This window comes from Buceros rhinoceros, unplaced genomic scaffold, assembly GCF_000710305.1.
Source record: "Buceros rhinoceros silvestris isolate BGI_N320 unplaced genomic scaffold, ASM71030v1 scaffold9859, whole genome shotgun sequence".
NCBI classification, from domain to species: Eukaryota; Metazoa; Chordata; class Aves; order Bucerotiformes; family Bucerotidae; genus Buceros; species Buceros rhinoceros.
In genome coordinates, this window is record NW_010429749.1 from 43,503 (window position 1) to 68,583 (window position 25,081).

At 40.8% G+C, this 25,081-nt stretch overlaps 1 protein-coding gene across 1 annotated transcript in view; it reads right to left on the minus strand.

Moving 5' to 3' along the window:
* The window catches only part of CDC5L (cell division cycle 5-like), a gene marked incomplete at its 5' end in the record, with an annotated part of 31,264 nt that extends 8,547 nt beyond the window's left edge, over positions 1-22,717 (minus strand). The window contains 13 exons of the mRNA XM_010142767.1: positions 6,528-6,725; positions 9,402-9,647; positions 10,006-10,086; positions 11,627-11,791; positions 13,048-13,210; positions 15,792-15,940; positions 17,076-17,264; positions 17,388-17,532; positions 18,727-18,945; positions 19,188-19,287; positions 20,115-20,242; positions 21,598-21,759; positions 22,617-22,717. Of these exons, the coding sequence (XP_010141069.1) occupies positions 6,528-6,725; positions 9,402-9,647; positions 10,006-10,086; positions 11,627-11,791; positions 13,048-13,210; positions 15,792-15,940; positions 17,076-17,264; positions 17,388-17,532; positions 18,727-18,945; positions 19,188-19,287; positions 20,115-20,242; positions 21,598-21,759; positions 22,617-22,717 (2,046 nt within the window). The remainder of the gene's footprint in view (positions 1-6,527; positions 6,726-9,401; positions 9,648-10,005; positions 10,087-11,626; positions 11,792-13,047; positions 13,211-15,791; positions 15,941-17,075; positions 17,265-17,387; positions 17,533-18,726; positions 18,946-19,187; positions 19,288-20,114; positions 20,243-21,597; positions 21,760-22,616) is intronic.
* Positions 22,718-25,081: the final 2,364 nt, after the last annotated feature.

Below are 25,081 nucleotides of genomic sequence, written 5' to 3' on the forward strand. Positions count from 1 at the left end.
CACTCTTTCATCTGCCTATCAGAGTAGTCAAAGAGGGACAGTGTAACAAAGTATGATTTAATTCTAACTGCCTAACAAAGTTTTTCATGGAAAGATTCAGTCCTAGGCGATCCTCAAATCAAGGCACTGCTGGTATGCAACTGCAACTTCACAACTGAAAGTAGACCAAAGGTTTGCATGGTAATATAAAGCTACCTTTCCCCAACTTAATAGGAAGCCTCGATGTGAACTCCTGTATTGTACTTTGTTACGTGGATCATGCATCATTAGGACTTACTGACATCTGTGGAAGGACATTCTCTCTACTCACAGTTGAAACTAGTAACCCAAGAGCAATCTCCAAGTGAACTATGGTTCAGGAATTATGATAATTTACCTTCAAATGTCATAACGTGACTTGGTAGGACTGTTGAGTAAAGACAGTAGAGAGTACATCAACAGCAAGTGTTCGCACAGAAGTTCATAGTATCCAGCTACCCAGAAAGCTACTGGGTAAATTAGCAGTCACTGTTGATCCACAATGATGACATTGAAGCCCACTTTGAACATTTTTATTCGGGAATTGCTTCGAAGACCAGCAGTATTATCAGTGATACCCATACATCACAGCCACAGCAGAAACATGTTTATAAGAGCACAGTTTAAAGAGAAAACCAAATAATTTATTTTTACTAAGCTTTTCTGAAAACTCTCTACATTTCCCAGGAAAAAAAATTACAGTAAGATCACAGATAGCAACTATCACCTCAAGCTAACAGCTCTGATCAACTGTAAGCAAACATGGATTACTGCTCTGTCTGATGAGGTAATTTGGCAGTGAGCAGTGTAATTACCTTCAAAAGCTATCCGCAAATCCAGAGTTCTTGGACTGGTCTCTTCAGGGAAAGGGCTAACAACCTTGTGGAATCTCACACAATAAATGTTAGCAAACACGTTAGCAGAGCCACATGATAAGCTTGCAGCAGTCACCAGCACTTTGTTCCAGCAGCTACTATTACACAAGCAGAAAACAAGTTACATTGTGAGCAGCAACTCACACTGGCCCAATATCCACAGGTCGTGACACTGCTTTACATTAGAACAGGCTTTAAAGAGCAACCGGTCTGCAGATGAGGTGGCTTCTAGGAAATGACGTTATCAATTTTCTCTGTCCAAACACAACTTTTAACAGCGAAGGTGTGCAAAGGCCTTCTGCAATGAAAAGCTTTGTCAGTGCTGAACTCCACTACTAAGCACTAAGTTCCCATTATGAACTACACTTCCAAGTGTGAAACCCGATTTCAGCAACTACCACTGAGGAAATCACTGATTTTAGACACGGAGAGAATAAACCTCCCACCATACTATGAGCTACTAGCCAAACAAAAAGTAAGTGTTATGCAGTCTAAGCTTATTTTTAAAGAGCTTTTTCATTGCTCATTTCCAGTGTTTTGGCACATCCTGGGCTGAGGACATGCAGAAGAAAAAAAACTTTACTTCTGTGCAAAGAGATAAAGCCCCCCCAAAATTACGACCTTAGAAGGAAGGCTGGCACAACAGTACAATGTGAAGGCAAGTTTCAGACTTATGGGCAAGATCATAGATACAAAAATATGAAGAACCCTCTTACTAGCATTTATCTGCTTCCCTCCAAAGGTCCTAAAGCAAGTCAATAGAAAGAGAACTGATAAAAATTTCAATTAGTAGCATTTTCCTCTGAAAACAACTGTTTAACAGCAGAAATGTAAGTCCATTTCCCAAAGCTGTTCAACTGGCAGTCAGGGAAATGTCACTGCTTCAAGAGTCAACTAGTTACATTAAAGTAAAGCTAGATCTGCTTTCTTCCTTCCTACCCACAGTGATGAAGGTTTCAGGGTGGTAGCTGTTAACTGCAAATGTAATTTGTGGGGAAAACCAAGGACATAAAATTTAATTCACCTAAAGGACAGTGAACAATGTGGGTTTTTTTCCCCCCAGACTTCTAGCACACAAAGATACAAAGCTCCAGCTCGACTCAACAAGCTGTAACTAGAAAAGTCAACTACTTTCCAGGTAGTACAAGTACACTCAAAGATTAAGCAGTTTTAGACAGTGATTTTCAGCCACAGGTCCGCAAGTGCTTTGCAAACAAAACTACAGAGCCTCATAAGGCAGACATTACCCCTTTTTCAGTGACAGAGGAACAAAGAGAGACATAAAAACCTAGTTTTGTTTCACTGATCCGAGGTTCTCCAGGTGCCTCTGAAATAAAAAGAGAAACCCAGAAAACTCAAGAGGGAACTTCAACTCTTAAATGGGCCAAGCTGTTCTCAGGAGGTGCCTCATTTCTACCAAAAGCAAAGGGAGCCTAAGGCAGTTGCACCTTTGTTTTAGTTAGGCTAAAATAAGGTGTATCAAATCTGGACTCATGGGGCTTGCTCAAAAACAGGCAACAAATACTCACCTGCACTAGAAAGAACACACGAGATTTCTGGTTAGACCCGTTTACCTTCCCTGGCATTTTTTTTTCTTACTGTAGACGTAAGTTATCCTTGGCAATAAAAATCCATTTATTTATTGTTTTCTTCATTATAGGTTATGGGTTAGCATCACTGTGGATCTTAAAAATATTCCAAAATTCTGCTATCAAAGGTGTGATGTGTATTGCTAAGCTGATGTAATATGTGGCTACTGTGAAAAGGGGTCTGCTGCTTAATCCAAAAGTAATTAATTTTCTGCCAATTCAATGAAGAGATCCAGATCACCACAGAGTTACAAGATGTCTCTACTATCTCATCTTATGGGATAAGGTTCCTAGCTTAACATACACCTTCGGGAAGAAGGCTTTTCTTCATATTCTTGGAAGAGCAGGGAGTACAAGGTATTGCAGAGAACTGAAGCAGTTACTAAATGCAATTGTAAGCATCAGGAAACTCCCATTTCTGAAATGCCTTGCTCTGCAGTGTAGCCCAGCCTTGACTTCCAGAAGCTACTGGAAAGATCAGAAAATTCCACCAGGATTCAAGCAAATCTAAGCTGTACCACAGACACACAGTGAGGTCACTGGGATTCACTTGCACGGACCTGAAACTCCCCATCTGTATTGCAAAAAAGTTCACGTTCCGATCTTGTAACACTCTTAAGCCATGTTAAGTAACACAGTTAAAGAGTCCAAAACCCTCGGAAAAAAAAAAGTTAGAAGTATTACTAATACATAGCAGCACATTCCAATATTCAAACTACTGCTGAGTTGTGCCTGGACAGGGTATCCAGCCAAACAGAAGCTCTCCACAACTGCTCCACTTTGCCTCCTCCAGTTCATCATCAGTAACAGCACAAATCTGTTTGTGATATCACCATCAATTTCAGAAAGATAAATGTCTTGTCAACAGATAGAAAGCTGCCACCACTAAATCACTCAGGCACTGAAAACAGGGCAATTAGAGAAAGACGACTGTTTGTCCACGCCATCAATCCACTCAGCAACGAAGACAGCACTGGAAGTAACCGGCTTTTTTTGCGCACAATCCACAGGGTGTCAGCAGTCCCATATGGAAGGATTACACAGTGACGACCTGAGGTGCAGCTGTCTCCAGCAAACAGCACTGAACATTCATGGTTTTTTCCTAATGATCTCAGCGCAATACCAAGGGGAAGAAGCAGCCCCAAAAGCTGACCAATACCAGTTTCTGTTGCTGGCAAACTCTATTTTACAGTTTCTACTCTTCTCTCAAAGGAAGTTAAAGAGTACAAGCAAGTATCTCGGAGTATTGAAAGCTGAGCTAATATCCCTGCTTTTCATTAAGGTTGTCTGATACTTCCCATTAAAATATCTATTTCAAGTGATACTGCCTTCAGACAATTTTCCTTGGAGAAACACTGAAATGAATGTGGGTTTTGCCATTGCTGAGAACGGGTTTGGGAAAAAAAAAACTGCTTTGCTTTTCTCATTGTGTATTTGTTTGTTCATTGAACTACTATGCTTTTTATTTATCATTTAAAAAACTATTCAGCTGGTAACCTATACTTAGAAAACTGTTTGTCTTGCTTTTAGGAAGGGCCTGTTAAATAGGTCAGCCATCAGAGCTGCACTGAGCTGCATTTTGCACACACTTGGGAGAGATTTTCAGCTCAAATTTAACTCTATAAAGAGTCCACTTGCACTGAAGAAACAGTGAGCTGTGAAAGTGTGTTCACTGCTCCTGCGGGGCAGAGCGTGCTCTGCTGGCCCGGGGTGCCTGACTCAATTGGGGCAGGGGGTATTTTGAACACATACAAGTGAAAGAGCACACTTGGGTAAGGACACCAAACAATTAGCCTGGTCTAGCAGCTCTCTGAGCTTCAGATGTATTGCATCAGCGAGACACAGAGTCTCATGATTGCAGCAACCAAAGGCAGACAGGGCTTGCTGTATTCTGCCACCTGTATTCCATGGAGTCCCAAGCAGTGTTGGTAGCAAATGAAACCCAATTTTTTTTCTTGGCAAGACCTCTGATTTGTATTTTGCTTCCTGGGTGACTGTCTTGTGGCTAGAGAACAAATGCAACAGGAGTTTGACGAATGGATAACCTGGCCTTACTTTCTTTGCTTTGATATCAAGCACAGCACCACCAACTACTCATTCAAATACTGGGAGGAGACCAACAGAAATTAACAGCACTTGAAAGCCCACACAGAAGTAACCAATTTAGACTGCAGAAATAGAGTGCAGCATAAAAGCACGGGGCCACACACTGAACAATAAAGAGAAAACAACATATTCAATAGCTATGCATTAAGAAAGTACCATCCACCCTGTGCAGTAAATGAGTCTGGAAAAACCAGGCTGTAATCATGAAATTAAAGACTGTCTCATAATGCATATGCATAGGCAAATTCAGGCTGCCAGAAGGCTGGGCTGTCTGTCGATTCCTGACTCTGACTGTTTGACTTTGCAACTTTAATAACGCGTGCTTCTAATGTAGTTTTGGGCGTAAGATATTTAAATTTCAAACGCGTTAGTACGCAAATTAAGTACAGCCCTCAGATGGCTGGCGTGAGGCCCGCAAGGCCCCTGCTGCCATGCGAGCTGGCTGCTGCTGCTGTGCTCACATACTGGATTTGTGGAAAGGGAGGAGGCAGCAGAGCAGAGGGTGTGGGAGCCGCAGCGATGGGCAGGGCAATGGTGCTCTCTGCTGGGCGCGTGCAGCACGACCAGCGCCCCGGCATTAATGCTGAATCCCTCGGCTACTGGGCTACCGGCAGGTGAACCGGCCCGAGGGATTGACGGACAACTGTAGAGTCTATACCTGGATGACACTCTTGACTTGTGTAATTTAGAGAGGCTTTTAGGCTAAAATGGTATTTTGCGAAACAGTTAATGACTTGCTGCAAGTCTCAACAGGCATGTTCTGTGAGAAGAAACCTTTATAAACCAACTTACTTTTTATCCTAAAAGCTGCGTATTTTTGCGTTTTGTGTGAAACTCTGAAGAGGGGATAGGGGAAGGGAAATCAGCGTCAAAAGGTTTGAATTGCTGCCTTCACTTGGTGCGCAGTACCTCAAAGGATTTCATATCCACACAATCAATCTCAGGACACTCCACCAAATATTAATGCCTCACTAAGGCCTGTGACTGTTGCATTTTGAATAAACTGATGAAAGCACATTTGCACTGGAGAATGCTGTACTCTACAACTCAGCAGAAAAAGATGTAGCTGGTCCCTTAGAACCAGAATTTCCCAGCCCTTAGCACCAGCACCCTGCCACAGCACTCAAACTCCACGCAGACACATTGGCGAGATGTTGCTACCTGAACTCCGGCATTTTGTACTTGCAGAAAATAGTAGTTATGCAAATACACAACAGCAAACTTGAAATTTTAGTTTAAAATGCACTCAGCAAGGAAGGTTACTATTTCCTGATAAAATGGAACAGAATCACAAACATCCATTGTTCACTGGGAATCATTGGAATTGGCAGAGAATACTAGTTTGGCAAGAATTAGGGACCACCTGGACATTTACATATGTCATAGTTATTCAGAAACCAAATCTTAAGTTGTAACGAAAACTTGAGAGGAGTTTTGGGACAGAGACGTTGTTTTTAAGGATCTGTCTCTGAAGTTTCTCATACTGGCCACTATCAGGAACAAAGTGCAAAACCAAAAAGGTCAGGTGTCTGATCTGCTAATAGCAGAGATTAAGAGAACAGCAAAAAATCCACACGGGATTAAAGGAGAGAGCAGAAGCTGACCTTCTCTCCAGCTGAGACTGAAGTGGGCGACACGAGCAGTGTTACAGCTCATAGTACAAACAGAAACTGTGTGTGGGAATACTCTAGGGATATTCTAATAAAAGGAGGTGGATGAGAAAAGGTGATTTAAGCACCTCAGGAATATTCCTGAGCTCCTAGAATAATTCCTCAACCTCAACAATCTTTTCAAATGAATCCCATCAAAAGACCTGGATGATTTATAAATTGATGATATATGATTTATAACCCGTAACTCTTACAAAGAAAAAAAATAAACCCACATGAGGAGAAACTTAAAATGGCAGGTGCAAAAAGCAGGAAGAAGTGACACTGACCTCGAGCCTCTTTTCAAGTGACTCTATCCTGTCTTTTTTGCTGGCTAAGTTAGCTCTTGTGTAGCGGCTCTGTCCAGGCAGGTATAACACTTGGCTGTAACATTCTTCCCACACCTGATTATAAGCTTCACTTGAGAGCTCTCCATGCCCCATTCCTTGCTTTACCACTTCCATCTCTTGTGCCAGTAGATCTTGTGCCTGTTGGAAATGATGAGAAATAAATTGTGGTTACAATACACAGGATACAAGAAAATTCTTCTTCTTTTCAATCCTTCAGTGTGCAATTCACAGGGCCAGTTTCTCTTTTCATACTAAAAGCTCACCCTCAGGTTAAGCTAACTATGAAATCCAACACAGATGCTGTGGATTATAAATGAAACCCAGGCTAGAAGGCTACTCACAGTGCAACTGCCCCTCATTTTATATAATTTGGCCAAACCTGCCATAACTCAGCTATAGTAATGAAAGCTGTGGCACAGCTAGATACTTCATCTTGATGGAGAAGAGAAGAGATAAAAGCAAGGACCTTGAAGGGAGGGAGAACGGTACAGACAGAAGCAGCTGTTCTATGGAACAAAAATCACTTTTCATTTCCTTTTGCTTGCCCTTCTCCACACAATCTAGAAATTCAACTCTAAATATTAACGGGTGAGCTGTACAAGCTCCACTGCAGGAAATCCTACCCTGACTTTCACTAAAACACACTCTGTTACGAGAGAACTACTGGGAAGGATAGCAGCATTCTGCTGTTTCCAGTTTACAAAGTAACCACAGGGAACTGAAGAGATTCACGTTGCTCTCACAACTCTTAATATTTCTGACAAAGAGCCTGGCCCACAAAACTACATCAGCAACCAGGTCCTCCCAATTTGATCTCTAAATAAAAGCACTAAAATATCCTTGCTGATCCAGACTTTATTGCTTTTAAGTTTAAGTCTTCCCTTTCAAGAGGATTTACGCATGCACCAGAAATGTTCCTTTCAGTAACATCTCACTGCAAGCAGACATACGTTTTATAATAGTGTATTGCCCATGAAGTAATTCCAGTATCACCAGATTAGACAATTCCAGGGATACCAGGGAAAGGAAAATTAATTACCTGACCTGAAAGCTAACTCATATAAAGATTCGTTTTCAATTAACCTCTATTTGTACACTGTGAGACACTACTTAAGGCTATTTAGCTGGGGCACCAAAACAGTTCCACAGCTCTAAGAGTGCAGCATACTGTGCTCAGCACCACTGCTAATCCTTCCCAAAAGGGCAGGACACATCAGGAAAAGAAAGGAGCGTTTCACGAGGAGATTTTAGTAGGCATATGTTCTAAAAACAAATTAAGAAATAAAGCAAAATAAACAAGGCCCAGGTGAGAGTGCAGAGAGGAAAACTTCCTGGTTTGAATTTGATTTTAGACAAAGAGGGAGCATTACACTGAACGTTAGAGAGCAAGCAGGAACAAGGATGCAAAAACTTCTGCTCATTAGTAGGGAGTCAGAATTTCCAGGGACTCTAAAAGAAGTTTCCAGACAAAAACTACTGGACTGTCTAATAGTTTCTAAGGGAAGTGACAGAAACCCCAATTCTCATTGCACTTCAAAACAACTAGAGAAAGCACTTGGAGAGTGTTCCCAAGGGAACAATCTGACACTGGCAGGGCAGTGAAATTCATGATCTAACTGTATTTTCCATCTTTAGCTTCTCCTGCTCAGAAATCTTCAAGTATAATTTTTCATTTAACAGCAAATTGGAAGTACATACTGTTCGGTGTTTCTCATTTTAGGCTTTTGATTCACTGGTTAGATATGGCCAAGGAGATGGATTTAAAATCTGCTCATGTATTTTTAGAATCACTTTAACGTAATATGGACTTGGGTGTAGAGATACCACAGCTATTGTCAGAACACCAGCCTCAGATAGCCAGAGTCTATCTCTAAACAGAGTGTAAAACAGATGACTTGGTGTCATGTCATTTGGTCCTTCTCCCTCATTTTTATTCCCGTAAGCCTTTGGTCAAAGGTTACTGGCACAGCTTCACAGGTGAAACCGTCTGAAAGCGCTAACCACAGAACTCTGCACCTGAACCGTTTGTCTGTCACTTGGCAGCAAAAGGCAACATCTGTAGCTGCTTAAATACGTGAAGGACCCGAACCAGAACCTTTGGTACAGGACTGCTATTCAACTTGGGGTTACAATGCAAAACAGGACAGGATGCCCAGACAGCCTGCTCATTTCATCCAGCAACAACCTACCCTGCCTATTCGGTGCTTTTTTACCATGTATTCTTTCAGATCACCTGCCACAGCCCAGCAGGCTCTGCACTAGCACAGCTCTGTTGGATTAAGCTTGACAAGCATAATTAGACACGACTGGCTGCTCCAAGTTATAAGCTGGCTACCACTGCCATGTTTAGTCTGTACTGCTATAAGGAAAATGTGTAATAATTCTGAATTAACAAACTACATGGGCAGGAGAAAGTGCCTATCACACCTAGTTAAAGTCTCAATGATTTAACATCAATTTCCAGACACGGCCAAGTAGAATTTGGTAACTTGGGCTATTATAGATTCTACTCTTACTTAAAACAATAAGCAATCACAACACATTTGAAATTCTATCTAGAGACAATTTGTCTCTGGACAACTACAGCATCCTCGCCATTCAGCTAGAGTGCCTGGATTAACATTACCACGCAGAAAAGAAAACGTGCACTGAAATGATCCTTCTAACTACAGCTCCTCATACAACCCTCTAAAGATGTCCCAAATGCATTCTGAGAAGGCTTGAATCCACCTTTTTTTTTTTTTTTTTTGCAAGATTACAGGACCATGACATAAGGAGGCATTAGGTCACTGGTAATTAGGCCACAACTCTCACCTTCTTGAGATCCTCTTTGGAGAACTTCTCATAAGGATTTTGTTCCAGGTAAGCCATATGTTCTGCGTTGTTGCTTCCAAATCCTGGGCCTTTCCCCTTCTTACCACTAGGCTGTTCTCCAAAGGGGTGGTGTAGGAGATCAAAATGAAGCATAGTAATCATCTCTTTCTTTATCAGCTCTTCACTCTTCTGCAAATCTGTTAGAGGTGGTTCCACATTTAAGGGTCTCAGTATTGTTTCATTAACCTGCCCAGGAACAAAAAAAGTTCATAAACATCATATACACCAAAGATCACATTAAATTTGTATACCTCCACCTGAGTATGAATTTCATTTATCAGTTAAAGTGCACAGAACAGGTGCCACAATCCCTTGCAGTGTCACATACACACACAGAAACTCGAACACCCAACTGTGCTTTCAGTTGTGCACGTGAAACACCTGATGACAATTTTGCTGTGCAGGTTTCCCGTAAAGCTGAAATCAGCATACTCACATAAAGATGGCAGTCTCTCATTATCTACTTAGACTGTATTTCCTCATATACTGGTTAAAGCCCTTAGTTCTGTTTTTTTTCCTTCAAAGTAAATTTTTTCCTGCTTACCTCTGAGGGCCGTGGAAGATTCTTCTGAACAGCTTTGTGCATTCTCTTCAGTTCCTTTGCACGCTCTGCATCTCGAAGAGCCTAGACAAACAAGCGAACTGTTACTCCAGCTACTCTATTACAATCAGAAATGTATGTGATATAAAAACTGATTACTGCAGCAAAAATTCCGTAAAGTAGAAAGACTTTGAGTTATGAAATAGAAAATAGTGTGATGACATCATAATTTACTATCTCTGAAGTAAACAGGAAGAGCACAACAGACTAAGAGGAAAGATACCCTAAAAAGTCATTTCAAGCCATCAAATTCTCCTTCAGCCTCCACTCCAGCAGACTTCTTTACAATTTCTCTGCATCAAGTTTGACAACTGCTCTAACTCTCCAGACACTAAATCCACCAGGAGAAGAGACTTAAGTTTGCAGCCAGGACTCTGTTTGTCCTCCTCAATGACATAAAGTAACTATCTCACTAAAATGATACTTCTGAAAGTGTGAAAACATGAGATTTCTCTGTACATTCCACTTTCAGGCAATAAATAACATGAACAGGCAGTGTTGTCCAAACCCTCAAAAACAATGTCCAGGATCTTCCATGTTCTAATCCTAGCCATGTCACACCTTCAATTAAAAGGCAGGATGCTGTTTCTCTTGCATGATTTTACAACTCAAATTATTTTCTCTATTCCACACACATAAATTATCTATATTTATTCAGACTTTTTATTAGGGTTTGTACGCACCAGACATGCATACGTTTGTATAGAATGTGTTCCTCCCCAGATGGGACATGCTAGGAATCAAATTCTGGGAAATGCTTAAGACATTAGAAGATAGCAGACCGTAGACTTTTTTTTTTTTTAAATAGTTTTTCACTTGTCAAGGCAGTCATTGGCAAAATCTCCTCTGAACTCAAAATAACATTTATTTGAAGGTACATAACAGAAACAGATTTACATCACAAAAATTAAGATAAATAATAAATGGAAGAGAGATTGTTCTTAGAAGCAGAAAATTTTAAGTGTCTCTTAATTACTGGCCAGTACAGCTATTTAACCAGGAGAATGTAAGTGTGCACATCATCCAGCCAAACAAACAAAGGCAGGGACCCATTCACAGCCTGGCTGTCTGCATAATCCTCTAGAGTAAGTCATACAACAGGGACCAACTCCCTGCATGGCAGATCTCCCTCTATGTTCTACCAGCCTGTCTGCAGTTGTATAAACCTGTCTCACATTTCACACACAGCAACTTTGTAGCTTGAGAGAAGAACCTGAAACTGAAAAAAAAAAAATTCTCAATCAAGCATGTGCATCTGTAGAAAAATGCTTTTAATTATATTTTTTTTCTTCTGGGAGACAAAGAGACAAATGCGGGAGGTAGGACAGACACAGGTAGAAAATGACATGTGATATATAACTAACAAATTCAGAAAAGGATTCAGAGAAAAAACTGACAGCCTCTGTGCACTCTGATGTGTACTCTGATGCACGGGAAACAGGTACATTGTAAGCCTGTAGAAGCTGTGCCACTTCCTCTAAACAGGTATGAAACTACGGGAATCATAACAGGAACCTATTTTATTTTAAACAGAAGGCACTATCTGCATCACACACACACCTACCTGCTTGCGGGCATCTATATCAGCAGTATCTTCTACAAAGGTTTCATCTACTTCGTGTTCCTCTAGTTCTTTTTCTGCATTTTCGGGTAGAACAATCTCGAAGTCATTCTTTGGAGCAGGAAGGGCCATGAGTCCAAGGCGCAGGTGTTCACGAGACTCTCTCTCCTGTTGAAATAATAGTAAAATAGAGCACTTCTGGGTTCATGCACTAAGGTACAATACAATCCAATTCCACTCCTCTACACTAACAGACATAAACAACACTGATATTAAAAACCAACAGGCAGTTTTCTTTAAGGTAGCTGAAGACACCTTCAGACTGGCTGAAATACACTGCAGTAAAACAGCAGAGTGGCACCTTCACCTCCCAGTAATTTCAGTACCACAGCGGAGACTCACATAAATCCCTTTCAAGAAATGGGAAAAATGGGAAAACGTGTCACCACTGATGATGGGCACAGGGTATCCCCCAGCCTAATCGGAACTTTTCTCCTTGCAGTTGCTGACAAATCTGGAGATTGTGGCACCGTACAAAAATGAGACGAATCACCCCAGATCTGGAAAACGGTGGAGTCCAACAGGAAATCAAAGCTCCAGTTTTCCTTCCAGCAGCAAAAAGCCTTTTTACTCTAAAAAGACTAAGGCTGAACAAAAGTAAGTATAAGGACATCAAATAAACCTTGTCCTTCAAACTAAGGGGAAACCTGAAATTCTGAACTTGAAGAGTTATTTTTGAGAGAAGAACATGCCAAAAGTGTGAAGTGAATACCGTTAGTGAGCCCAAAAAGAAAAATATCCACAGGTCTGGTGGGAGATATCCCAAGCCACAGTTAAGGCTGCAGAATGAGCCACATAAAAGGGGTTCCCAAGATGCTACAGCTACCTATTAGGTATAACGCCCTTTCATAGCATGTCTAGTTGGCAGGCTCCATCTGGTGGAATCCCCAAGAATGGAAACATCTGTTGCCAAAGGCAATGAAAGTATCCGGATGGGACTCAGGTTACTGGACACCTCAGAACCAAGTGCTCCTAATGACAAAAATTAAACTCCTTTAGCTCAATGTTGTCAGCACGAGAGACTGATGAAAAGATCCTGTAGGTAAGCTGGGAAGCCAAGATGATGAGGGATTTGAGGGCTGCATCAGATTGCTAGAAAAATGAAGCTTTGCTTGAGATCTATTTCCTGCTCAGCTTCAAAGACACACATAGAAGCGAAACTTAACTGTGTCTTATCTGACAAATAGTTTTCGAGTGTTGAAAATCATTCCAAGTGGCAAGATCTGATGTTATCAGGTGATGAGTACCGACCTGTAGACAAGTAGTAGAAATAACACTTGCTTTTATTACAAAATAAAATTCTGTTTGGGAGATGATAATTAACAATCCTGAAAATTAATAGAGCACTGATTTTCACTTCTTACCATTTGTTTTGCATAAGATGGGTCACTGTAATCTGCCATTCCCTCTTCTGGGTTAATGTTCAACTTATCACGCAGTGGGGTTCTACCCGGAGTTGTACCAGCCACCGGTTTGGGAGTTAGTCCTCCACGAGGAGTTAGGCCTTCTGGTCCATGAGAAGGTGTTCTAGAGGAAGTGCGGATACAGTAATTAATTTTTTTTCCTAAAGAGCTCTACTTACAAAAGTCTGAATGCTGCAAAAAGTCTACCTAAATAGCATTAATCAATTCAATCTATATTTTTTTCTTGGGAGGCTGTGATACCATAGCATGCTATCAGAAGAATCCATAAAAAAAATCAAAAAAATAAACTGCCAAGGTGTAACCAAGTCCCCATTAACCTGAAATCTAGACACATAATTATGTTAAGAGAAGCTTCAGGAGCTACATCAACACAAATTCCCACTGCTGCTTTTGAGAGAAGCGATGATCCAGTCACCAGGCACTGTTCTGGGATGCAGTAATCAGGATTTGACTGCAAGCTCCGATTTCCCAACCACACCTTGTAAGTCATTCACCCTGAATGCATGGCTTAACAGCTGTCCTGTCTTACAATTGAATCAATCGCTCTGAAAATTACTCTTTGCTTACACTGATTATTGAAGGAGTAATTACATTACAGTAAGTACTTTTAAGCACCTAAGGTTAGACAAGATGGTCTAGTGTCTTAGATCTTACAGACCTCAGTTGCTTCTCTAGACCGAGAAGAATACTGTTCTCTGTGCCAATAATCCACTACATGGAACACGTGTAGACATGGCCTTGGATGTAGTCACAAGTTTTCCACTACCAGCTTACAACGAGGTTTCACATAATAATAATAATAAACTGATAGGACATTGTTAAATGCCCGAAAGAAAACAAGTTCAGGAAGGCGAAAAACTTCTATAAAAAAGCCTGCATTATGGTACTCATCTACACTTAGGTAAATATTTTCAGAGAGTAGTGACAAGTCTGTGCTGTACAGAACAAACCTGGCAGAGACAGGCTGGACAAGATGATTTAATCCATCCTTTCCACTATTGGTCACTATCATTGGTGGACAAACACAACTGTATATATGGCATGACAGAGGCTACTGGGCCTCCTACAACAGTGCCTTAGTTAGAGGGTCATCTTTACTGGGTCTGTAAGAGGCAAGCGATACTTTTCTCTTGCTTGAGGTTGTTCACAGACTTTTATGAACTCTCATTTAGGATAACAAACACAAGCAGTAACATTTGCAGGATGACACATGGAAAAGAAACAGCAAAATGAATGTTTATGTTTTCCAATTAATGTTCCATAGGACATATTTACTCTGCTGATTATACTAGCAAAAAAAAGTTGTATGCTGATTTTCCAGCAGAAACAATTTCCAGTTAAGTCTCAGTTCCATGCAGCACTAAAAACCCTATTACAATCTTCAACTTCATACCTCTGAAGAAAATTCTTATAACTAGGATGGGGGGGGCTGTGGGGTGTGTGGATCAAAACAAAAGCTCTAATGGCAAGACAAAAACTTCCATAAAAAACCTTGCATCAAAATACTAGAAATTTCATTCCATCATAGGAAAAAAGGTGTGCTTCATTTAAATATTTGCTCTTTTGATCTAAATAGTAAGATGACAGCTCTGCTTCAGTACTCCACCTCCTTAAAGTAATGACTTGCCTTTGTTTATTTTTAATCACTTAAAGGATTTTTTTTTCCGCTTTCTGCTCAAGGTCTTGGATTTTCACACTGATACAGCATTTCTGTAGCAAGACAAGTCGATCCATAGGTACCATATTTACATGTGCAAATCTGAACTTCAGAAGCTACAAAACCAGCACCACCAAGATAAAAAACCCAAGCAAACAACAAAATTAGAATGTCTTTACATCTTTTTTTTTTTATATAAAACAACCCAAATGAAAACCTAGATCACTCCAGGCTAAACTCTACATTCAATGTGCACCACACTGATGCCAAAAGATCTTCAGAAAAGGATCCATTTATGTAGATCCAATTAAAAGAGCGGGGCTTTTGCACACCACTTTAAAACAACAAAATAAAGCTGCTTTTGAAAAGCTGCCATAAAGGTCCTTTTTACTTCATTCTCCACTTCTCCTACTACCATGATACAAGTAAAATTAGAACCTAAGTTGAAAAAAATTGACAGACAAAATGTACCAAGTGTAATTTTTTAGGTATATGGTATTTGGCATTTGTGGGATATTTTTTTGAATATTTATTCAAGACCCACCATAAGTATTAAACCAGCAATTCCATATTATTTAGATTGGCAATATAAGAAATATTTTATTTTAGATATATATGGCTTATAAAATATTTACCCTAGCTTTTCGAAAATTCAGTGTGGGTTTGGCTATGGGACCTCCCACACCTTTGACTCAGAGGTGATACTTTGGGAAGGGTGGGATCCACGTACAGAACAACACTCCATCTTACTATTTATACTCCTGTTTTACTCCAGTATAATTTATATTGCTCCAGGCCACACAAGACCTCATTTCGGACCAAACTCCAGTGAGCTATTCGCTGTACAAATACAGCTGAAGATGATGTGAAAGACACGGAGAAGGAGAAAGTGGTACAAGGGTCTGAAACAAAAGTGAGTTAAATATTGAAGGACGGATCATAACCTGCTATTTCACACATTGCACTCCGCTCCCTCCGTGAGATACACACCCAGCCAAGGACCCAGTAGAAAAAGAGTCCGCTTTACCTGAATGGTGTGGAAAGCACCGTATTTGGAGTTTGAATAACCTGTTTCTGCGGCGTTACCCCCGAAAAGTCGCTTTCGTGCAAGGGAGTGTTAAGACCTCCCTTCAGGGGGGTATCCACATTTGTGAGAGCCATCAAGTTCTGGGCTTCCTGTATTACAGACAACACAGGCAGTACATCACTAAGACTTTCACAGTCACACTCGTGTTTAACAGAACAGCTGAAGTTATTTGAGTATCAATCAGTTTGTGGAAAATGTTAAAACACTTAACACCCATACATACTGGTATTTACAAACCCTGCTGCTCCAACTGAAAGGGATTTTAATCTTCATTTCCAGTAAACTATACTACAGATTGCAGTTGCAAAAACAAGTGATTTATTTAATGTTACACCTTCCTTCAGTTTGCTAGACTCCATAGGTCTGCAAGATTTATTTTTTAGTGACTGAATACTCATGTCAATCCCAAGGATCTTGGTTTTCAGAGCAAACAGCACACTTGCAGTCTGAAATCCAGCATCAATGAAGTTTATCCAAACTACACTTCAAAGAGAACATTCCAAAAGAGATGGTCACCATTCAGAGTTCTGGTCCATGACTCTACTGGGGCTTTTATAAATATCTCTCCGTTTTTTATTTTTCCTTTTTACACTGAAGAAATAAGGAAGTCTGAAAATGAACTGAGATAATGAAACCACTGCATACAGCAGCTAATCTTCACAGAAAGACTAATAATTCATCGACAGAACAGTGTATATACATAATACTGCAACACGTGTGATGTCAGAGTACTCCACTGGAAGGTGAACATGACTATTCCTGCAAATACTGCAGAGATGTGGGTCATGATCTGCAGAGTCAGGAACTTTCTCTCTTCTCCTATCGTGAAACTGCTGTTAACTTCATGTTATTTGAAATAAAAGCTGAACCACAAAACTAAGGAGGAAACAACAAGACACTGTTTTAAGGACATGAACACTAGACATATCTCTGATGCTGAGTAGTATGCAAGACAAGGGGAAATTATGTAAGACACGAGGAGAATGGTTGTTGCTAAAAGCTGCACACAACATATAATGCAAAAAAAAAAGTTATCAGCATGTTCTGAAATGTGGTGACAACTGATTTGAGAGACATGGATCTGTTCTGCACCTTTCAGTGTGTCCTGGTTCAAACCCCAGTACTGCACATACTCTAAGGAATGTTTCTATGGTACTTAGCACCTTCTATTCTCTTGACCACTGCCTTAAAACCAAAAGCCCGGTCTATACATTTATACTCTACCTGCAGGATCCTGTCTTGTGCTGCCGGAGTTTTGGGAGTCCTGAGCGCGATGCTGCTGTTAGTCACATTATATTCAGACAGAAGAGTGCTGGAAGCTGAGTTTGTAATTCCAGATTCCTCAGCAGTCTGGCGTGCAATCTCACTCGCCTGGCCTACTTTTACAACTTCTTCAAGTTCTATATCAGATATCTTCAAGGAGAAAATTCCAAGGCATAGTAAGATAAAATACAACCAGGAAATCCACTTAATAAAACAGAAATCATTGATTGGCATTTGCCTTGTAAGTCATTTATGGATCAATGCACAGCTTACCTGAGGAGCTGGAAGCACTAGTTTACTTCTTTTTTTGGTAAATTCTGACACTCCACTGGTCTGTAGAATAGCCGAAGGCAAGTCTGACTCTTTTTTCCGTTTCATATGTTGTTTGTCTTTTTTGCGCTCTCTTCCCTCCCTTTCACTGTCATGATGGACACAAGAATCATTTTAGAACACACAGAAAAGCTACGAAGTAAAACAAACAAGCTAAGGGCAAAAAGCCTGTAACCCTAATCAAAAGCTGGGTATGCTGAAATAGAACATGTTGCAGGAAGTATGAACCACCTCGTGGTGCAGAAGTTAAGGGATTAGATAGGGTCTGCGGATCTTGCAGCAGAACCTACAGCAATGCTTCTAAACTACGGAGATAGGCAACAGGCTCTTGCTTCAGTTACAATCAACAGGGTCACTGGAACAAGAAAAAAACATCAGCTGAAGAATTCAGATAGCAAGAAGCAGAGGATGCGAACAGTCCCTTTTTCTCCAGCAGCTGCTAAGGGAAGACAAACATTTTCTGTGGGATATGGCAACCAATTCTCTTCACTACTTAATAAGACAATGTCATTTTCTTCAAACAGCAATGGAGACTGCCTGTGAAATCCTACGTTTCAGTCTGAAGCTCCTGCCAGACCCTCTGAACCAAGAACCATACAGGAAGAATCAATTAGATCACAAGCTAATAAACCAAATCGTATGTAGTACTGTAGTATGTAGGACTATCGTACAAATTGTACTACGTACGAATCGTATGTAGTACTGGACCTACGCTCTCAGTAAAAAGCAGTTAGCAGAAGTAGTGGGAAATGCAACTGTAAAATTAACTATGTGCCACAAGGAAGATGGCCATTTAATTTCTCATCTGCATGTTTTAGGATTTCTTTAGGAGAGAGGGAGAAGTTAAGCATTTAAGGAGATTCTAGTTAAGAACAATTCCATCAAGAGTAATACTACAAGGAAAATCTGCTCCTGTAAGCAATCTTAGTAACATTATTACTTGGAGAAGGGACTGCAAACACACAAGCAAATCTACTGCTAAAAGAAAATGAACCTCAAAATCCTTAAGATTTCCATTTAAAAAGCAAGAATGTGCCCAAGGACCTTCAGTCTCCTAGAAAACTGGTCAACTAGACCTTTTAGAAAGATAAAAAAATACAGAAGACTGAAAAGGCTAAAAAAAACCCTACACTGGTATCTGTCCCAAAGAAAATGAAACTCCTGCCCACACTGTATTTCAGACATTTCCAGGACTTAATGCATAGATATATCTATGGGTTGTTTTGTTTGTTTGTTTGTTTTCCAAATATACTGTTCTTTCCTTAGTGTAACACACACTTACGATCTTAATTCTCCATCCAGGTCTTGCTGACGTAGCTTCCTGAAATCTGCATCCAAGGCCTGGTAGTTTTCCTCTGATGTATCATAAAAACCAGGGGCAGGCTTCTTTTCAAACGGAATTTCTGCATTATAATCCACACCTCTCTTCTTTTTTCTTTTCTTCTGGATTTCAATTCCAGCAGCCCGAAGTTCTCGTCTCTTCTGGAGAGCAGCAAGCCGTCTAAATAAACAGTAACACAACATGATTTGAAGCACATACTTATAGGAGGCTCCTGTATCCCAAGATCTGATACTACCTTTAATCAGACATAGGTCTAAACAAAAATGAAGCTCTTGCCACAAATGACTATCAAAAAAAGTCTGACTCTGCAATGACTTAAGGCAGTGCCACACTTTATGCATTTTAAATGCTCCAGAGCCAACAAAAGCAGTCCCAGTATGGGAAACCAGGCACAAGTTTACCTAGCTTCTTCCAGCTGCTTCTCTCTTGCTTTTCTTTTGGCCTTCTTTCCCTGTGTGTTAGCCAGACGAGCTCTAGCTTCAGACAGCATTTCAAGTTCATCTATAACAGACGAATACACCTATGAGTTTGTACTTAAAGATGGGAGTAAAGGAAAAAATGATGTTAACACCAGAAAGCTGAATGAATCAGTCCTAATGTTTTCACAACACTCTGCATGATCACTAAACTAGTTTTTTCCAAGTGGGTCCAACATGTTTTCTAAATAATTAGCCAGATGAAACGAAGATTTCAAGAAAAAAATGCCTAACATTAGTTGAATTATTTTCAATATCTACAGCAAATCAAAACATCTACATAAAGAAGCAAACTGATCACCTTAACGGAATTATAATTTCATTTACATCTTCATCTGAGCGTACCATATCAGAGAACTTGTGAATTTCATTTACATCTAGTCAAAAGCATGCTACATTTGTGTATCCTTGACTGTTCAAAACCACCACTGGTGCATCCATGGAATTCCAGCAATATTCATTTTTCAGTCAGTAACACTGCTACGCGCAAGGAAAGATAAAAAAGTCATGTAGTCCTCCTGTGTTTCAGTGTGGATTCATCCGGGAGGTATGAGATGATGGGAAAACATGAAGATACAGAAATACGAATGCAAACAAGCAGAGCAACTGTCAAAGCAAAGAACTCTTACTCATGGTAAGAGTTGACAAAGACAGATTAGAAGGCAGAAAACACACCAAGAAAAGGAAAAGAAAAACTGCCTGGACAGATACAGAAATAACAAAACCTGTAAGAAAAAATGATCAGAGGGCAAAGAAAAAAAGACAAAAGAAACCCAAGGTACTGAGGCCACATAACAAGAAAACCTGAAGAGATCAGTTTTGTCAAAAGCAGTAAACAAACTCCTATCTTACCTTCATCCATGTCAATAGGATCTGGCCTGGCTGGTTTGGTTTCTGGATTTGGATCAATTTCTCCAGGTTTAAGTTTCCGAGGATCGTCAGCAGTTTCTTCCTCATTGTCTCTCTGAGCAGCTTTGTCCCTAAAAGCACATGTCACATTTGGCTCTTTGTTTTCCCCCAGGCTCATAATAACCATCCCTTCCAAGACCCCAAGACCGATCTGAAGAAGTTACTTTGTTCCATGAACGATACATTAGATTTGCTATACAGTTACTGCAGAAAAGATTCACTAACGCGGTACAGTTACATCATCTTAAATCAGACAAGAGAAAGAAGCCAACGTAGGGTTACATTACAACAATAAAATGTTAGGTAAAATACAATATTCATAGCCATTTTGGTTGGAGAAGACTTTTAAGATCATCAAGTCCAACCACTAACCCAAGTCACCACATCTACGTGTGCTTTAAATACCTGCAGGGATGGGGACTCCACCACTGCTCCAGGCAGACTGTGCCAGGGCTTGACCATTCCTTCAATGAAGAAACTTTTCTTAATGTCCAACCTAAACCTCCCTTGGTGCAACTTGAGGCCATTTCTTCTTGTTCTGTCACTTGTTACTTGGGAAAAAAGACCAATCCCCACCTTGCTACAACCTCCTCTCAGGTGTGATGAGGTCTCCCCTGAGCCTCCTTTTCTCCAGACTAAACAAGCCCAGGTCCCTCAACTGCTCCTCATAAGATTTGCTCTCCAGACCCTTCACCAGTTTCATTGCCCTTCTCTGGACACGCTCCAGCACCTCAATGTCCTTCTTGAAGTGAGGGGCCCAAAACTGGACACAGTATTCAAGGTGCAGCCTCACCAGTGCCCAGTACAGGGGGACAATCACTGTCCTGGTGCTGCTGGCCGCATCGTTTCTGACACAAGCCAGGGTGCTGTTGGCTTTCTTGGCCACCTGGGCACACTGCTGGGTCATCAAACAACATCCCCAGGGTCCTCTTCCACTGGGCAGTTTCCAGTCACTTTTCCCCAAGCTGCAGCGCTGCATGGGCTTGTGACAAAGCTAAAAGCAGAGAACTCTTCTTCTCAAGGCCTAAAGAAACTCTCTGTAGCACACAGGCTGCACATTCAGCCATTTCAACATGTATTTTATGTCTATATATCTGTCTTTTTTCTTCTCTCTCACACACACACACTCATACTGACCAGCCAGCCAAACAATACCCACATAAACCTGAAATGGATGTCTACAAAAAGCCTCAACCTTGACTCAGAATGACTAGAAGCAAGAAAATGTACACCTATCTCTACTCAAGCCTGCCCTTCCAGGTTCCAGAATCTTCTTTGTTCAAGAGACACACATCAATTTGCTTACAAAAGGACTCGGTCAACTTTAAACCTCCATAGTTCAGCACCACAGAAAGGGAAGGCCACATTTACACTACAAACCCTGCAGATTTTTCTGGTGTGCACCTCTAGCAAAACAGTAACTCACAGCAGAAATTCATAGTGCTCCAAACACTGTGCAGCGGTTCTCCCAATAATTGGGGCAATGGTTCTCCACTGGGTTGGCATGAGCTTGGCCAGGTGCAACAGTTTCTCCTCCTCTTCTCGTGACCACTCTGTCTTTTTGATGCTCGGGTCTAGCCATTCATACCTGTTAAAGAGTGAAAAAACATAAGGATGATGGATCCAAGCTACCCACTGATGTGTCTAGAATGAATTCAGAACAGTGTTCACCCAAATCATCACAATGACATTTCAAAATCTCGTCATGCAAATTTCATACATGTTCTTTCTGTACAAAAGGATGTAACTCCAGAGTATTTTTTATGACATATGTACTTGAGCTTTAAATTGTATTATTTATCCATCACTTTTCACACAGATACTCTCTCTTCTTCCTTTCCCCATCTCTGTTCTGGCAAAGCAAAGTGTCACAAAATTAATCCAGACAAAGAAAAGTATTGTACTATTCTTTACCTGTGCCAGTACTGTTACCTTTATACCAAAGTCTTCTAATAAACAGGTGCAGTTCAGCATTCAAGAAACTAAGTCTGACTCTCAAATAAATTCATGCTGCCTGTATGTGCAACAGTTTTAAGCTTCTATTTTTCTTATATAAAATGGAATTCTGCAGTGCAATTTCTAAATATTTATCCTCAAGCCAGTCTCTCATTATGAAAAATTTAGAAAATTATTTGTAAGAGAGATTAATATCTTACAGTTTTACCTCCTTGGAAATGCTCATTAATTAAAAATGTGTAAATACAGGGAAAAAATCCATGTACACCCTTTTAAGTGATCCTGCATTTGCTAAGACTGCAGTTACTGTCAAAGAGAACATTTGGCTACTTTGTTCAATTACTTTCAAGCAACAGGAATTAAAAATATCCATAATAATAGAAATCAAGCAATTACCGTTTCTCTGTGGACATAAATTCATCTGTGGTAATTTCTAAATTCCCACTAACTGTGGCTCTCACATTTCGAGACATGGCACTTCCCACTTACCATCTGGCTTTGCACTGCTTTGCCGACTTTCGATGCAGTAAAGAAGCAATACGAGACCACTGGTTTTTGCCATATTTCATCACAGCTGCTTTCAGAATTTCATCCTTAAAAAAATAAATAAATACTGTTATAGATCAGAAGAACTTGCGAACCAGAAAGTCTGAGGTCCAGCTGAAGAGAAGATGGTGGATTTCAGCTAATGGGCTGAGCCACTGGAAACAGTAAAGCATTGCTGCTTCTCTTTCACGCTTCACTCTGAAATACAAATCCTCCTTCATCTTCAAAGGCCAATGAAACTCATAAAGATTAAATGAAAAAGACAGGTGATGATTATTGTGGCCAATTTCACAGACCTAACAGAGCTCCGAAACATTACTCTGAATGCTGTATAATGGACAGTTTGCAAAGGTTCTGTAGGTCTTCTTTGAAGGACAGCAATAAAGAGGTAAGGAAGTGATTGTCTGGTAATGACACAATAAAAAAATCCAGAATTCATAAATACCTTTCAGTGGCTTGTTTTAAATCATACCATTAAATTACCTTTTTTCTTTTTGCTATTTTAATACAAATGGAGTATTTACCTACAAACAGAATATGCTGTTAAAAAAAAAGTATCACAAAAAGAACTTTATACTAAGCTTCTCTTTTACAAGTAAATCTTAAAATAAGTCACTTTAATATTCAGAATGTAGCATCCAAAAGTGCTTACCCCAAAGTTTATAAACTTCTGGAGGAAAAAAAGCCAAAATGGATTCAACTTGGGAGCAGATTGTTCATACACATCAAAGTAGGCACTGAGATTTGAACAGAAGCTAGAAGGCCTATCAACTGTCTGTCAGTCCATCCATCAATTCCCCTCTCCCCTCCCTCAGGTAAATGAGTTCACTATTTCTGGTTCTCTCACAGGTCAGAATGTGATATTTTAATTGTGTCAAAGCTATTCTTGCAGCTTTGTCAACCCCAGATGTTTCCTCCTCTCTCCAGTAAGTATTTGTCGTGGTGCTCAGAACCTGTTCAGCTGTGCCTTGCAGACACAAGTCATCACAGACAGATACTCTGCCTAGCGCAGACACCTCTCAGAGCACGCAGCAGCTTTAACTGTGAGCTGGCGACGAGCTCCAGCTTGAGCTGCTACAGGAAACAATTCATGTGCTTTCTAATAAAAAAGAAATAATAAATCCTTGCTCCTTTTTAAATTTTTTTTTTGGTGTTGGTAGACATACTGAGGACATTAGCAGGGTTGTCTGCAAGACACTGGTCTTTTTCCTAATGACCTGACATGAACTCAAGCCACTTCCTGTTATTTTTATGTTGCATGTAAAATCAAAATGTTAATCAAAAAAATAGCACGAAAGAGCTGTTTCATCACTGGTACACAAAAATGGATGAAACAACGATCAGTGAAACAATTAACCCTTTGCTGTTTCTCTGACCCCCAATTTAGCTGCTGCCTGGCAATGAGGTGATACGTCACAAGTCGTTAAAAGCACACACAGCATGTTTACATTCTATTATTTTTTTCTCACTGCTTTCTGGAACTATGTACATGCCAAGTGTCAAGAGTACACAGGGGCGGAGTTCTGGATTTTACACAGTGTCACATACATCCTTTTGCTTTAAACACGCATCTAATAGAACTGACATCCTTGATTTCAAGGTCTGGTTGGACCTTGTGGCTCTGGGCAACCTGCTCTGGTTGCAGATGTCCCTGCTCAGTGCAGGGAGTTGGACTGGATGACCTTTGAAAGTCCCTTCCAACCCAAACCAGTCTGTGATTCTATGACTTCTTGTTTTATTATCTTCCTTTTCAAGACCACTTGCAGTTCTGAAAGAATATTGATTGCAAAAATGGGAGAGAGGGGGGTGGGATCTTTGCTCTTTTTTGTAACAACACATAGATTTCTCTGTACAAAACAATTCATGCTTCAGATGAAGAGTCCTCCCCCATCTTCATCATTTCTACATTTGGAAGGTCTTCAAGGACAAGAGATTCCAGCCCCCTCATACTCCTAGAGAAGAAGCCTGCCTGTGCAGTGCACAACACATTCCAGCCTAAGAAAGGAACACCTCCGACGATAGCACGGCCCACGTAGCCCCTCAAGCTGCTGCAAGGACGTTTTTGCAGGGGACAGGACCAGGACACACACAAGGCTGAGCCTCCTCTCCTCCACGACACGCAGCCTTCAGGCCAAACAACACCGAGCTGACCTCTGCCACTAGGGCAAGGGGTGAGGAAGAAGGTCCAGGCTGCTGAGGAATCAAGCCCACAAGAGCCACAGCGCCTGCAGAGGCCTAACCCGCTACATTCCCCGCTACACAAGGCCCAGGAAGATCCCGGACTCCCCCCGCCTCCGCACTGGTAGGAGACACCCGCTACGTGACCTCCCCGCACATGCGCATCAGGACCCCTCCACCGGCGCCTGCGCAGGGTAACCCCCTCCAACATCACACACACACACACACAC